The 14,530-nt window shown below is 43.2% G+C and overlaps 1 protein-coding gene across 4 annotated transcripts in view; it reads right to left on the minus strand.

The window, feature by feature from the left end:
• LOC121317562 (consortin-like) overlaps nt 1–14,530 on the minus strand; it is a 32,071-nt gene that overhangs the window by 11,070 nt on the left and 6,471 nt on the right. For all 4 annotated transcript variants that reach the window (XM_041253637.1, XM_041253634.1, XM_041253635.1 and 1 more), the window contains 6 exons: nt 13,527–13,557; nt 13,102–13,188; nt 12,506–12,611; nt 10,884–10,905; nt 10,660–10,759; nt 5,510–6,372 (listed from right to left, as the gene is read on the minus strand). In XM_041253637.1, coding sequence (XP_041109571.1) covers nt 5,510–6,372; nt 10,660–10,759; nt 10,884–10,905; nt 12,506–12,611; nt 13,102–13,188; nt 13,527–13,557 — 1,209 coding nt within the window. The remainder of the gene's footprint in view (nt 1–5,509; nt 6,373–10,659; nt 10,760–10,883; nt 10,906–12,505; nt 12,612–13,101; nt 13,189–13,526; nt 13,558–14,530) is intronic.

Below are 14,530 nucleotides of genomic sequence, written 5' to 3' on the forward strand. Positions count from 1 at the left end.
TGCACCTCTGCGGGTGCTGTTGAATGCGTGCAAACTAGCCAATCGTCCAGATAGTTCAGGATCCGAATACCCCGCAGCCTGAGTGGAGCCAGTGTTGCATCCATGCACTTTGAAAAAGTGTGAGGTGCCAGCGAAAGGCCAAAAGGCAGCACGCAGAATTCATACGCGTTGCCTTGAAAGGCGAACCGCAGATATTTTCTGTGCATGGGACGGATCGGGACATGAAAGTAGGCGTCTTGCAGGTCGATCGATGTGAACCAGTCGCCCAGTTGGACGGACTGGACAATACGCTGTGCTGTCAACATGTTGAACTTCCTCTGTTTGAGGAACAAGTTGAGGACCCTTTTGGGCACCAGGAAGTACCTGGAGTAGAAGCCCCTGAGGGCATCACTTGGGCTTACCAAGCGTGCAGCATTCTTCCTTTGAAGATTGGCGATCTCCTGTTGAAGAAGCTCTCTCCTGCAGCCTCTCTGCTAACTGATTCTGGTAGAGCACCAGTATGGCCATGGCATTTGCTGCTCAGGCCGACAGCGCTGTTGATGCGTAAGCTTTTTTGAGCATTGCATCTGTCGTTCTGCAAGGCTTGTATGGACAGGTTGGGTCCTTATTCCCCTTGGTGAAGGTGAAACCTTGCACCAAAACTGTGACCGTGTCCCCGATAGTGGGGAATACGCTTAGGCACACTTCTTGGGCTCCTGCAGTAAGAAGCAGAGACTCTGCTGTTCTGGAGGCTGAGGGTGCAGACGCTGGGTTGCTCCAGGAGGAGTGCACCAGTTCCAGGAAGTCCTGGCATAGGGGGAGGGCATGCTGTGGGTGCCCTTTCTGTTGGCGGAAGCGGTTCTCCTTTTCTTCTTGTTCTGCTGGCCAGGGAACATCCGTGGCTGCAGCTGCACGCTGCATTAGGGCCTGGAACTCTTCCCTCTGCGACATGTGTGGCAAGGGAATTAAGGAGCCTCCCACAGAGGCCTGCCCGATGGGAGTTGGCTGGGTCCGAGACGTCCGATCTTGACGCGGACAAGGACTGGACTAGGGGGTCTAGGCAGAGGGGATGAGGAACTGCCAGCTCCACGAAGCACCGCTCGGCCGAGCTTGGGCGCCTTCGAGGCGACTGTGACGGTGAACGTCTGCGCCTGTGTGGAGAAGGGGAGCGGTGCCTGAGCGGTGACCACCTGTCCCTTGGGGAAGGGGAGCGGTGCCTGTGCAGTGACCGCCTGTCCCCTGATGAGCGTCCCCTCGAGTGGTACTGCCTCGGCGGTGACCACCTTGCCTCCCTTGAAAGGTGTCCGAGAATCTGTACTAGTGGTGGGGTAGGGGAGGGTGACCCAGGTAAGCGTGAGAGCTCCCTGGTCACTGTAGCTGGGGGAAGGGGGGGGTCCTGGATGACCTCTGCGGAGGTTCTTTGACCACTGATCTCATTCTCCTCTGGTTGGAGAAGAGAAACTCTGCTGGGGATAGGGCTGTTCTCTGTGGCTTAGTTCTCCTTGAGAACTTCCGACATGGAGAGCATTCCAGCTCACCTGCCAGTGCCTTGGCCGTGTGTTCTGGCCCTAGGCACCTGGCGCAGGATCGATGTTCATCCTGCCTGGGAAGCCTAGCTGAGCACCGGTCACACTGGTGGAAGCCAGCTGATGACCCAGTCGACTGCACTGACATGTTTGCAGTTGTTGTTGTTGTTTTTTTTTTTTTTAACTGCTGTGCTTTTTTTTTTTTACCGGTGCCGAATTCGAGGCGAGCACTGTCGGTGCCGTGGTCGGCGTCGAGATGCGCGCGGTCGGTGCCGAGTCGATTGACACCGATGTCGATGCTGACGTGTAGCGCGGTTGGTGCCAGGCTGTAGATGACCTTGAAGCTATTCCCCAGTACCGAATCTATCAATCAATTTTTAGTGCGGTCGGAGCCGGGCTGTAGACGGCCTCGAAGAAGTTCGCCGGTGCTGAATCAATCGGTGCTGAGAAAAGTGCTGTTGATGCCGAGACTGTCGGTGCCGAGTGGACCTGTTCCAAGGTCAGTGCCGATGGTAGGCACGGTCGGGGCTGAGCTGTAGGCGGCACCGAAGATGTTTACACCGGTGCCGAGTCAATCGGGACCGGGTAGGTGCTGTTCTCTCAACCTCACCATCGGCGGGAAAAACCGCGGTCGATGCCGGGGTATGCAGCCGATTCAATCGCGTGGTCGGCGATGGCAAAGGCAGCCGTGCTAGGAAAGCCCAAGGATTGAGAGGGGCCCTAGGCCTGAGCTGTTTTTTTTTTTTTTTTTTTCGGCGTAGGGGACGACACCGCGAGCATGCAAGGTCTTCTTACAGCACCACAACAGCTCTCCACACGGTGTATGAACTACACAAGGCCTTGTGTAGTGAAAGAGCAATGGCCGCTCACTAATCACTTAAGAGGGGTCGAAACCAGCTCTAGTCAGAAAATTGACATGTGAATAAAGTGAGAGCACGCTTAGACACGCTCGAAGCACGATTTTACCGTGGAAATTAGTTTTTAATTTGCTGATAAAACCAACAAATCAGCCAATTTTGGTTCAAGAAAGCAAAAGCAATCTGACCTGTCTCAGAGAGATGAGAAAGAAAATGGCGATGTGCTACTGTTAGGACGTCCCTCTTCAACAGGAGGTGGAAGGAACTTCCCCCTCACAGCAGGACCCTGATAGGGCAGCTTTTGTATATCTGCTCAGAGATTGACGGTCAGAGAGGCTCTTCCCATTCAGTACTGGTTGTCATTCAAATTGAAAGGGAACAGTCAAGAACTGGTAAAGAACATTCTAGGCCTATTCCTAGTTTCATCACATTAGGATAAGATAATGTAAAACGATAAGTGTGTCATGACCAGGATGCTCATAAAAAAGTGTTATTCCACAATTAAAATAAGTCTAAAATCAAGTCATCATCGTGGCCGGTATCTCCCCATTACAAATACGTCTGTGCAATAATAATTAAACCTAAAAAATAGTATTCATATTAGTTTATTTCAAGTTAGTCTTTGTCACCTGGAAGGCTACTGCTAAACTCATTGGCTTTTTGCCCCACCCCAAGTGTAAAACCAAAATTTCTCTGGCAGCACAGAGATAATTCGTGTTTTCTGCGTTATTCCTCAGCAAACGGATTCCGACAATCCCTGGTCCTGACAGACAAACATACAAGCAAACTTCCTTTAAAGAGTAAAGTAGCAGGGTTATGAAATGCATTGCATTACACATCCTCACATGTTGCAACACTGTTTAAATAACAGACCTGCAAGTTTTCTTTCCATTGATAACAGCCTGACAATTCTTTACACTTATAACTTTAAAGTCTGTTTCAAAGCTCTTTTCAAAATGGCCGCCCTACTGCACTGACAGTGTAAGGATTATTGGTCATGTTTTCAAACAGGTAACACAGCAATAATGACCTTTGATATGGTATGGAACAGAAAAACCTGTGCGTTTTTTTTTATTTTTTATTTTAAAAATTGCTCTTCCAGCAGTGATTTGGAAGATATAACTCAAACCCCAGTGCATTAGAGTGGCCATTTTGAATACAGCTTTGAAACAGACTTAAAAGTTATAAGAGTAAAATGTTTTTCAGAATGTTAACAATGAAAAGAACAAATACAGGTATGTTATTTAAACAGTTGTAGGAACACGTGGGGATATGTAACGCTATATTTTTCAGTACCACGCTATTTAAGTGCGATACATACGGACAGATGTGCAGACAACAACAACATTAGGGCTGCTACGATTAAATTGAACATCAATTTTTCGATTGATTCCACTCCTCACTATATAAATCGACAGAAATACTGGACAGTCAATTCAATAAGTACATTTTTGTAACAAACACAGTTAATAACATTATATAAGTTTATCAACGAAAACGCATCGAACGCGCGCTGCCTTGCTATTTACAGCATTTCTGCCAGACAAGCAGTGGGCGTGCTCTTCTTCTCCTGCTCATGTTAACTAGCGTCTGATTTGCTGGTCCCATCCTTCCAGCGAATCAGTTTAGAAAATGCTTTGTAAGTACACTCCTCTGTGTATTCGATGTTAACAAAAACAAAAAAAAGTGTGCCGCCTTGAATCCAGAGCAGGATGACAAGCTTCCTGGCAAACAAACAGACTGTAAATAAATTGTGTACATTGAATAAAACTGACTGTACATTGTTTGTGCTTCTTTGGAGTTTCAAAATGAACAGTTATATAATGAATATTTAACAATATTCAATAACGCTTAAAGAATGAATAAATAAACGATCAGCGATGTTATAAAATTTTGGAGTAACTGTCAGCTTGACCTATATTGGGTGTGTATGTTGTGTTAAGTAAATCAATGTATTATTATTATGATGATGATGATGATGATGATGATGATGATGTGTTTTAGGTAGGGAACGTTGGGTGGTACAGTATTAACAAGATGCAATGCTCATGCTGCAGCTGTCACAGAATTACTAGACATGAGTTATTTTTCGTAAACTCGTGTCTAGTTTATATAGATTACATTCCAAAGTACTGTATCTGTTTGGAATACATATTTTAGTAATACCCCTGTAGTATGTTAAACTTGCTTTAGGCTTGTTGCGAATGCTTTTTTTTTTTTTTTTCTCCTGACGCTACCAAGGCATACTTACCCCTCGCATTCATTTGCTGTACACAAGCTTTTACTGAACAGCAATGACATTATAATAATCATGTGAGGGGAAATGGAGCGAAATGTATGTGGGCAGTACAATCACCAATATTTACTTGAACGATTATATTTTGTTGTGCTATTCTGAGGCTTAACTGAACTACTACTCTACTGTTTCAACTGTGATTGCTGTCAGTGCTACGTTATAATCTCAAGAAAGCAACAGAAAATTCAAGGGTCTGTAAATGAGTACAAAAATAATGCAATAAAAAAGCATTAGTGCCATTAGTTTTAGCTCATTTTGTCTTGTCTTGAACACTAACTTAAATGGCTGTCAATTGTGCTGTATTCTGTATTATGCAATACAACTATTTTATTTTGTATGTTTCCACACAGGTTATGACATACACAGTATATATCCAAAGATGGGAATATCACAAGCATGCATCTGTTATGTTTTTATTTTAATCACAGTAGCACGACAGTGTAAAGTATCCAAGAAAATGAAGTAACAGCAACAGCTTACTCAAAATAAAACTACAGTACTGTGACTACCACAGCAACAAACAGCACAAACATGCACTTGCTGGCAGTAGTCAAGGGCTACAGTAAAAATAGTTGGTTAAGCTGTTACTTTCTAAGATATACTGTATAAATAATAATGAGTAAACATTCACAATTGACAGCATTTATTTAAAAAACGTGCGATGTCCTACCAAAATCTGTGGTTATCTCAAACAAGTTGAGCATGGTTGAATGCAAGGTGAAGCAATATTCGTGGCCACTATGGTGGATTGGTGACTGAAAAGTAAAACTGCAGGGATTAATATTAGTGATCACATTTCTATAAGATTTGCCCCATTTGACAGCACTAGGGATTCCAGGAATGTTACTCACCTCCTCAATCTCTATCCTCTTTGCAAGGTCATCCAGGGAGGGCGTGCTGTCGTCCAGACCCCACATATCCACGGATGCAAGGGGGGATGTGTCCAGCTCAGATTTAACCACAGATCCACCCGTGGAAGAGGCAACATCCCTGTCAGGAGATCCCTTCTTCTCTACCTCCTCTGCTCTCCCTGTGGCCTTCAAGACATCCTCGCTCTCCAAGTCCGCTTCCCCTTCCTCCAGACCCAGCTCCTCCTTCTCATCCTCCTCGCCCCCTCCCTGTCCTTCCAGCTCCTTCGGCTCACTCATGTGCTCTGACTGGAGGGCTTCATTCCCTGCTGAGGTGCTCTCTGAGTCGTCCCTTGCTTCTCGAGGAGGTGAGGACAACAAACCTTTGCCTTTCACCTTTACCTCTTCTCCCAGATAATTCCCTTCTCCAGCCTGCTCCCCACTGGCAGAAGAGTCATATTGTATGCCACTTGCTTGCTGTTCTGGACGGGCTTGCCTGGAGACAGGCTTCTTTTGCGCTGTGTCAATTAGCTCTGCCCTCCTGGTCGGCAGAGGTTCCTCCCCACCCCCCTCCCCCTGCTGCTGTGAGGTTGCTGCATCTGTCAGCATATCTTCAGGGAGCTCCTCTGCCTCTGGCTGGAAACAGCTGCCCTCCCTACCAGTGTTCTTAGTAAACAAAGAGTCACTGCAGGGCTGGCCAAGTGTGCCAGAGGCCTGCAATGAACTATTATTGCATAATGGCTCCCTCTGGTGGCTGCCCACAACACTTTTGCTGGTTTCACTCCCAGAAAAAGACCCTCTGTCCGACATGCCCACTTGTTTGCCTTCCTTTTCCTCCCTCAGTGTTTCTCTGTCAGGTCCGTTACCTGAAAGGGAAGAAACAAAGATACAATTAGTATAGACTCATCACAACAGACCTAACAGTGTTGAGGTGCTCTGGGATTCATTTATTTTATTACCCATGTCTCCACTTCATTTAATAATACTATGTAAGTAGATTCATTATTCAATGAGTGCATGTGCATTTTTTTAAATGTAAACACTGCACTCAAAGGATAAAAAATAACAACAATGACATCTTTAGCAGTTTATCTCATCGTTCTGTACAGCGACTGCTTCTGGACCTGCTTGTGTCGCAGTGCTATAGCAAACATTCACTAACATGTTGAAGACTGGGACAGACAGCACACACATACACACACACACACACACATACCTACATACATACTCGCACACATACACGCCCACACATGCATGCTGTACAAACTTCTTCTACACATTTAAACTTTAACTACATTCCTGAACACATTTAAACATTGCAAAACGTTTGTGAGGGTAACAGATATACTGTTTAATGTTTCTATTTGCACCTTTCATGCAATATCTCTATAGAACACATATGCATTTAACCACAATAAAGTTTCTTTTTCAGTCTTTGTTATAGCATATACAATCTGAAAGCTCACTGTTCTATGGAGCGATCCAATCAAACTTCCAGACACAGATGGTCAAGTGCAAAATGTGAGCGAACGTACTAAGAAACCTTTTCATTTACTAGAACGCGCAAACAAGCTGCTCCTCCTGCAAGTTATTTCGAACTTCACCATAAACAGGGTTCAGTCATTTGACTGCATTCATGCCTAAAATGAGACTTTTAGTTACAAACCTGTAAAATACATTAACATACATTATGATATTGAGTTTACAAGAAGGCCACATATTGTACGTACAACGATTCACTTTTTGGTGTCTGATTGAACATGACTGAGACTACAGATGACTAGAGTACATAGGGCCTCATTCACTAAATGACGGTAAATTACCAGAATTACTGCATGGCAGGGGGAAGCCACACCACTAGCAACAATGAACCATTGGTCACTCTATTCACTACTGTAATTATATGCACAAATAAAATGAGCTAAATGACTAATTTGCAAGTTGATAAAAAGCGCGGAATTCAGCACGCAGAATTCAACACGTGGAATTATGCATGAGGTTTACACGTACTATGTTATAGTATATTTATATAATGGCACACAAAAAGAAAAGCTAAGTATGGTTCTGAGCTTGTCACAACGACAGCGATCAAGGAGGACAGAGTGAGGAATCTAAAGTTTACAGACCAGGAGATAAATGTATAAGCAGAAGTGGTGGGGAATTATGAAAGGCTTTTTGGTGCTGAACCAGTGAGAACATTAACTTCAATGAAACATTAAGGACAAAATTGTGCTCTGTAGGATGAGGGCAGGGGTCTTGTCCCAAATCAGTGTCCTGCAAGACAGTCAAAGCAGAGAAAGTAACTGTTATTGGAACATTTATGTTTAACTCTGCAAATCCAACAAATACTTGTTTGTTCAACTTAATTTCCCTCCGATTTATTTTGTAACATTAATCAAAAGTCAGCACAGCACTCGCTCAGTCAATTAAAAGTTCACTATTTACATTTCAAAAGGTGTTTGGCAAAACATCACTTTAACATTAGATGCCGTTTGATTGCTTTTATTTATGACTGCACTTCAACTCCCACTCTGTCTACATTCATTTATTGGACGTTTACAGTTTCTTTTGTATATTTTAAAGCTATTTTAAGCATAGCCTACCTACTAGTACATGGTGATTATTTTCATTAATTTCCCAATTTTCTCCCAATTTTTGCCCAATTTTGGAATGTTCAATTATTATTCAGGCTGGCTCACTGCTGCAACCCCTAAACTAACTCGGGAGATACGAAGATGAGCAATATCGTCCTCTGAAACGAGTGTCGTCAGCCGTCCACTTTTTTTCACTTTGCATGTCCGCCGTGCAGCCATATCCAGAACTTACAGCATCGGCGGACCACGCAGTTCTGAACTTCGTACAGGCTGGCCTGCAGGCGCCCTGGCCAGCCACAGGGGTAGCTGGTGCACGGTGAGCCAAGTCCTGTGATTGTGACCGGCTTGTTCGGTAATTGATTAGCCTGAATTAGTTTAGTTTGATGTTCTTGTTTTTGTGTACTGCGCTGTTAAGGTGCTTGTCAATAGTATATTTTCTTAGATGATCCAAAGACAGATTACAAGTTGAGCAAAACAGAATCCCACCATCTGCATGCAACGTCTCCTTTACGTAGCTCTGAATGCGATCTTCTGTTGAAATTAATTTAGCTTTTTTTGTCAGCTGTTTGCATTTTTAATTAACAAACAAACAAACAAACAAACAAACAAACAAACAAACCAATAAATAAATCTTTATATTTATACAGCACCTTCCATAGTGGACCACCATCACAAAACACTTTACAAGATACAATGTTAATCATACACTGCAAACTAATACATCAACAACATGTAGACAACCATTTTAGACTTCCCGCCTCTGACTCACATGCTATGTCATTGTACAGTATGAGGAATTCACCAATCATGAAGCTGGTATTTGTTTGACCCCGTTGCCATAGTAACCAAATGTACAGCACTGACGCTGGACCGTGTACAGCTACTGTAGCGTTGCTTCTAACAGTAATGCAAAACACTAAGGAAAATAAATTGCATAATTTTCAAGGTAGGCAGTCAAACACATGATTTCAGTGAAATTTGTGATATTGTGAATTTTCCAGACCCTTACATAAGGCTGGTATGATCTGTGCTCAGTCTGTATCTAGTCATTACCTCCTCCACACACAGCACTAGTAACGTCTGCCTGCTCCGAAACACTCTCTCCCTGACTCCTCTTCTTGCTCTCCTGTGCAGCTCTTCTACTGGTTCTGTGACACCGCCTGTTTTCAAGAAGCGGTACTTTTAACACGCTGAGGCACCTAGTAAAGTTAGCACCCTTAAGTGAATATGTATGGTATTTTGTGATGTAATTTGCATACATTTCCACATATTAACATTATTCATTATATTTAAATGATTTGAACCGCTGTTTAGTGAATGAAGCCCATAATGTGTATAAAACAGGTGTCAGGACCATTTTGGAAAGGAGAAGACATCCACCAACCCTGTATATCTACATTTTTAATACAAATAATAGCTACAGTGGTTTAGCATTTTACTATTACCACACTCCAATATAATGTAGGCCAGGGATAATAGGGTATGCGTGTCCCTTTAATAAATGAGTGGGCAGCACAAAGGTTACAGAACAAGCACCCTCATCTGTATTCCATCCGTCTGACACTGAGTTGAGAACCCCCATGTTAGTCAATCGCTGTGCACACAGATGGATGTCCTGGAATGAATACCGCATCATGCATGTATGTGAAAGTGAAACCACACAAACACAAAGACAGTGGCATGAACCCAAGGTAGCAGACACTCCCCTGCTCTCCCAGTAAACAAAACTCAGTGGCTTTCCTGCACCTTGGACACACAACGCTTTCATGTCATGCATTATGCAGTGGCTAGAAGGTATTTAAAGTGTGGACTAGTAGAGAGGCCTTTGGGTTGGTACTTTGTTCTTAGAATGGCAAGTCCCATTTATTTGTCTTGCTAACTAGGCACTTGTTTGTGAGAATGTCTATAATACCGTCCTATTAAAAATGTTCTATAAACTTATAAAACACTGAAAGTTGCATTTTGTTTTAAAAATATCTTTGATCCCTAGTGTGTTAATAATGGTCATTAATTTCCTTTAACTAAGCAAAAAAAAAAAAGTGTTATTAATCTCTTATTCTATATTAGAAGATTTCTACTTTTTACAGTTAATTATACCATTGCTACACTACGCATACATAATACTAAAAAATCTGGATGCAGATGACCAATCCAAAATCACAACAACAAGTAGCTATGACACTTAACAGCTCTAACATCTAGCAGACCACCAAAAAGCTTCCAATGCCTCTGTAATGCTGTCATAACTAAAATAAACTATGTCAAGAAAACAAACCTACTGGCTTTATTATACTGAAGAACTTTGCTGATAAAGCCTACTTGAATACGTCTTAGATCAACACTCTTATTCAAACTAAGCAATGTTATTTATTTTTTTATCTTTAAGAAGGTTGTATTCTGGAACAAACTGCAATTTAGCGATAAACAGTTAGAGAAGTTTACTGCAAGTGAAATGCACTGGGACATAAAACTAGCACAATGAGAACCTACAACTGTCAGGTTTAAATATGCACAGACAAAATCACAGTACTTCCCTCTCAGCACAACATACAGACGTACCTGAACTGTACGTAGTTGCTTTAAGGTCAGGTTTCCCTTGCTCGCCAGGTTTCTTCAATGCAATAAGGCTGTTTTTCAATGCATTCCCACCTGCAACAGGCTGAAACGAAATTATAGGACATTTGGCTTCCCTCCAGAGCAAGGAGTAAAAAAAAAAAAAAAAAAAAAAACAGTGCAAGTAAAGGACAAAGCATGAGCTAGTTTGAAATGTACCACTTCATTACCTTTTCAGCAGTAAGAGTGGGCCTGTGGAACAAAAAAAAAATAATTTTTTAAGACTGGCTGATTGCAAATACTATATACTAATTTTATTATATCTACTTCCCCTTACAAATTGTGCAAAATGGAAAAAGCGATTAAGGCTGAAGTCTGTCTTCGTTCTAATTTTAGCTATGCACTCTCCCCCCCATGTTGAAACTCTATCTCTAGTCTCAAATTGCTCAAAGCACAGCAACGGAGCATATGCTTGAACCATCATAACCTGCAACAATCAGAATCCGCCGATTACATTCAAGCCTGGTTGATGTCGAAGCTCCTGGTGGCAAGCCGAACATGCACATTGCTGCAGCGAGTGTAGTGAATGGAGCATGAGCGTGTGCATTCTCCAGTGCAGCGAGTGTAATAAATGCACCGTGAGCGTGTGCATTCTCCAGTGCAGCGAGTGTAATGAATGGAGCGTGAGCGAGTGCATTCTCCAGTGCAGCGAGTGTAATGAATGGAGTGCGAGCGTGTGCATTCTCCAGTGCAGCGAGTGTAATGAATGGAGCGTGTGCATTCTCCAGTGCAGCAAGTGTAGTGAATGCACCGTGAGCAAGTGCATTCTCCAGTGCAGCGCGTGTAATAAATGGAGTGTGAGCGTGTGCATTCTCCAGTGCAGCGAGTGTAATGAATGGAGCGTGTGTGCATTCTCCAGTGCAGCAAGTGTAGTGAATGCACCGTGAGCGAGTGCATTCTCCAGTGCAGCAAGTGTAGTGAATGCACCGTGAGCGAGTGCATTCTCCAGTGCAGCGAGTGTAATGAATGGAGCGCGAGCGTGTGCATTCTCCAGTGCAGCGAGTGTAATGAATGGAGCGCGAGCGTGTGCATTCTCCAGTGCAGCGAGTGTAATGAATGGAGCACGAGCGTGTGCATTCTCCAGTGCAGCGAGTGTAATGAATGGAGCGCGAGCGTGTGCATTCTCCAGTGCAGCGAGTGTAATGAATGGAGCACGAGCGTGTGCATTCTCCAGTGCAGCGAGTGTAATGAATGGAGCACGAGCGTGTGCATTCTCCAGTGCAGCGAGTGTAATGAATGGAGCGCGAGCGTGTGCATTCTCCAGTGCAGCGAGTGTAATGAATGGAGCGCGAGCAAGTGCATTCTCCAGTGCAGCGAGTGTAATGAATGGAGCACGAGCGTGTGCATTCTCCAGTGCAGCGAGTGTAATGAATGGAGCGCGAGCGTGTGCATTCTCCAGTGAAGCGAGTGTAATGAATGGAGAGTGAGCGTGTGCATTCTCCAGTGCAGCGAGTGTAATGAATGGAGCGCGTGTGCATTCTCCAGTGAAGCGAGTGTAATGAATGGAGAGTGAGCGTGTGCATTCTCCAGTGCAGCAAGTGTAATGAATGCACCGTGAGAACAGGGTTAAAAGGGCAGTGACGGCCAGTGTAAATGGGCCTACAACTATACTTTTAAGTATCTCTGAATTAATGTATTACGAGCGCCTCCACTAAATACAATGTTAGTTGCCTTTGATATGCAGCACTCATGGGAGATAAGAATGGAGGGGTGCCGGTTAAGGGGAATCTGGGGTCCCTGGAGAAGGCATGTTCTCCTACAGACCTCACGGTTCTAAAATATTCCCTCTTACCGTCGGTGCGTCCTGCAGAGCTTCGTCAGCGTTGCTAGCTCCTGAGCTTCCAGAGTGTTTCGGAAGGGCTTGGTCTCCTGAGATGGGGCTACTTTCCTTCTGGATTCTAAAACCACCAGAGAGGACGTTAAAAGACATTGATCAGGTTGTTTGAAAGCCAACCACAAAAAAAAATAATACAAAATAAATAAATAAAAAACACTGCTCGTCTGTGCCATCAGAGCGATTGCTTTGTATCGGTTTTTCTGTAAGCTGTACTCTACAACTGGGCTGCCAGACCATTACAGTGCTGTCAAGCTTACAGCATATGCGCCACCATGTGCAGGAAAGCCTGTCAAGATCTCAAATGATTTCACCTTTCTACGGCAAATCTTAATCCTGGTATACCACTTCATGTTAATTACTGACAGCGTAAATGCCACTCTGCTAAGAAAAAGGATGTCCTGACAAAAATGTTCACACCAGCCATTCATATCATATGTCACACATCCAGTTCTGTAGCAGCAAATAATCAAACGATTTGCTATTGAAAACTAGAAATGATCTGCCTACACTGGTCATGGATGAAACATGGCAGCTGCCTCTATGGTACATACCCCACTGCTTCTGAATGGCTGACAAGTTGGACAGCAGCTGCTCGTGATACAGTCTTTCCAGCTGGATGAACTGGACTGCTTTTTCATCTGCAAGAGTTGTTAAAGAAAATTTACGGAAAGCCTGGTGTTTCACTTCATACAGCAGGCCAGGGCAAGGTTGAGGTGACCCAGTAGAGCATTAGTGAAAGGTACAGAATGCTCAGCTATGTTCTGCTATACAGAACCTCACACAGGTTGTTCACTGAAACCAGCTTACTGGAAGTACAGAGACTGCATAAACAAATGCTTGCCTCGTGGTGCTTTTAAGTCAAAATTTGAAACACATATTTAATGAAGAATGCAAGCTTTGGCCCTGCTAGTTTTAAACACAAAACAACAGCTGGAAAAATGTGAAATAGTTTTTTCCCCAAACAAAGTAAGGATACAATCATGTTCTTGGAAGTAGGTCTCAGCTATCTGAAAAAAGAATATATGTATTTGCCTTTATACCAGTTTTAAATAATTTTACTGCCATGAAAATACATTATTCCAATTCATGCATGATTGCCTAAATAAGCTCTAGCAAGAACTGTACAAGGCACATGGCATGCTTAGACAATACCACTTGCCAGTCAAAGAAATAAAACTACAAACAGCATTTTAAACAGAAGAACTGTTTGGAAACTTGCAATCACAAAATCCACTCTACATAGATACACATTATAAATATAATACTATTACACGTCTGCTAAGTTTCTCCAATGGCTACCACCTTTGCAGAAGAAGAGTGGCAGTTTTCATTCTTGTGACAAACAGTGGAACTGTCCAAAAATCAGCTCTAGCATCTCTATTACAGTGGGAGTCTGAACCCAATGGCCCTTGCTTTGCTGCATTGTTGCCAATAGCAATAACAATACATTTCCAAAAATCCTAAGTGCCAGGTCCAAGCTCCAGCAGCACAGCAGAGTGCCACTGATGAGGCTGCATACACAATGGGGTCTCTTTGAAGAAACACATTTCTGCGTTATACCTGGAGAGCCACTTAAACGCTCGGTGGATGTGGTACACATAAGCATTACAAAAACATAAATGGAAACCAAAAAACAAAAAACGCTATTGTCTTAATATTTTTCTTAGCTGTCACTGCTGTGGAACTCTAATGAAACCGCTTCCTGTCAACAGGGCCCCCATAAAAACACAATTCAACAAACAAGAACACACAAATAATAAAACAAGGTGTATGTAAAAATATCACAAAGAAAAAAGCTAAACTTCTATTACTAGTGGGTCATGATGGATTAAAAGGACACCTTGTCTCTCCCCAACCCCAGATCTACCAAAAAAAAAAAAAAAAAAAAAAAAAGACTATTTCACTTTCTACCCTTGGCCATTAGAAAATTGCAAAACTGCAAGACTCATGCATTATCTTGCTGATGTAATCATTTCCCCA

The sequence above is a fragment of the Polyodon spathula genome, chromosome 6 (assembly GCF_017654505.1).
Source record: "Polyodon spathula isolate WHYD16114869_AA chromosome 6, ASM1765450v1, whole genome shotgun sequence".
Taxonomy (NCBI): Eukaryota; Metazoa; Chordata; class Actinopteri; order Acipenseriformes; family Polyodontidae; genus Polyodon; species Polyodon spathula.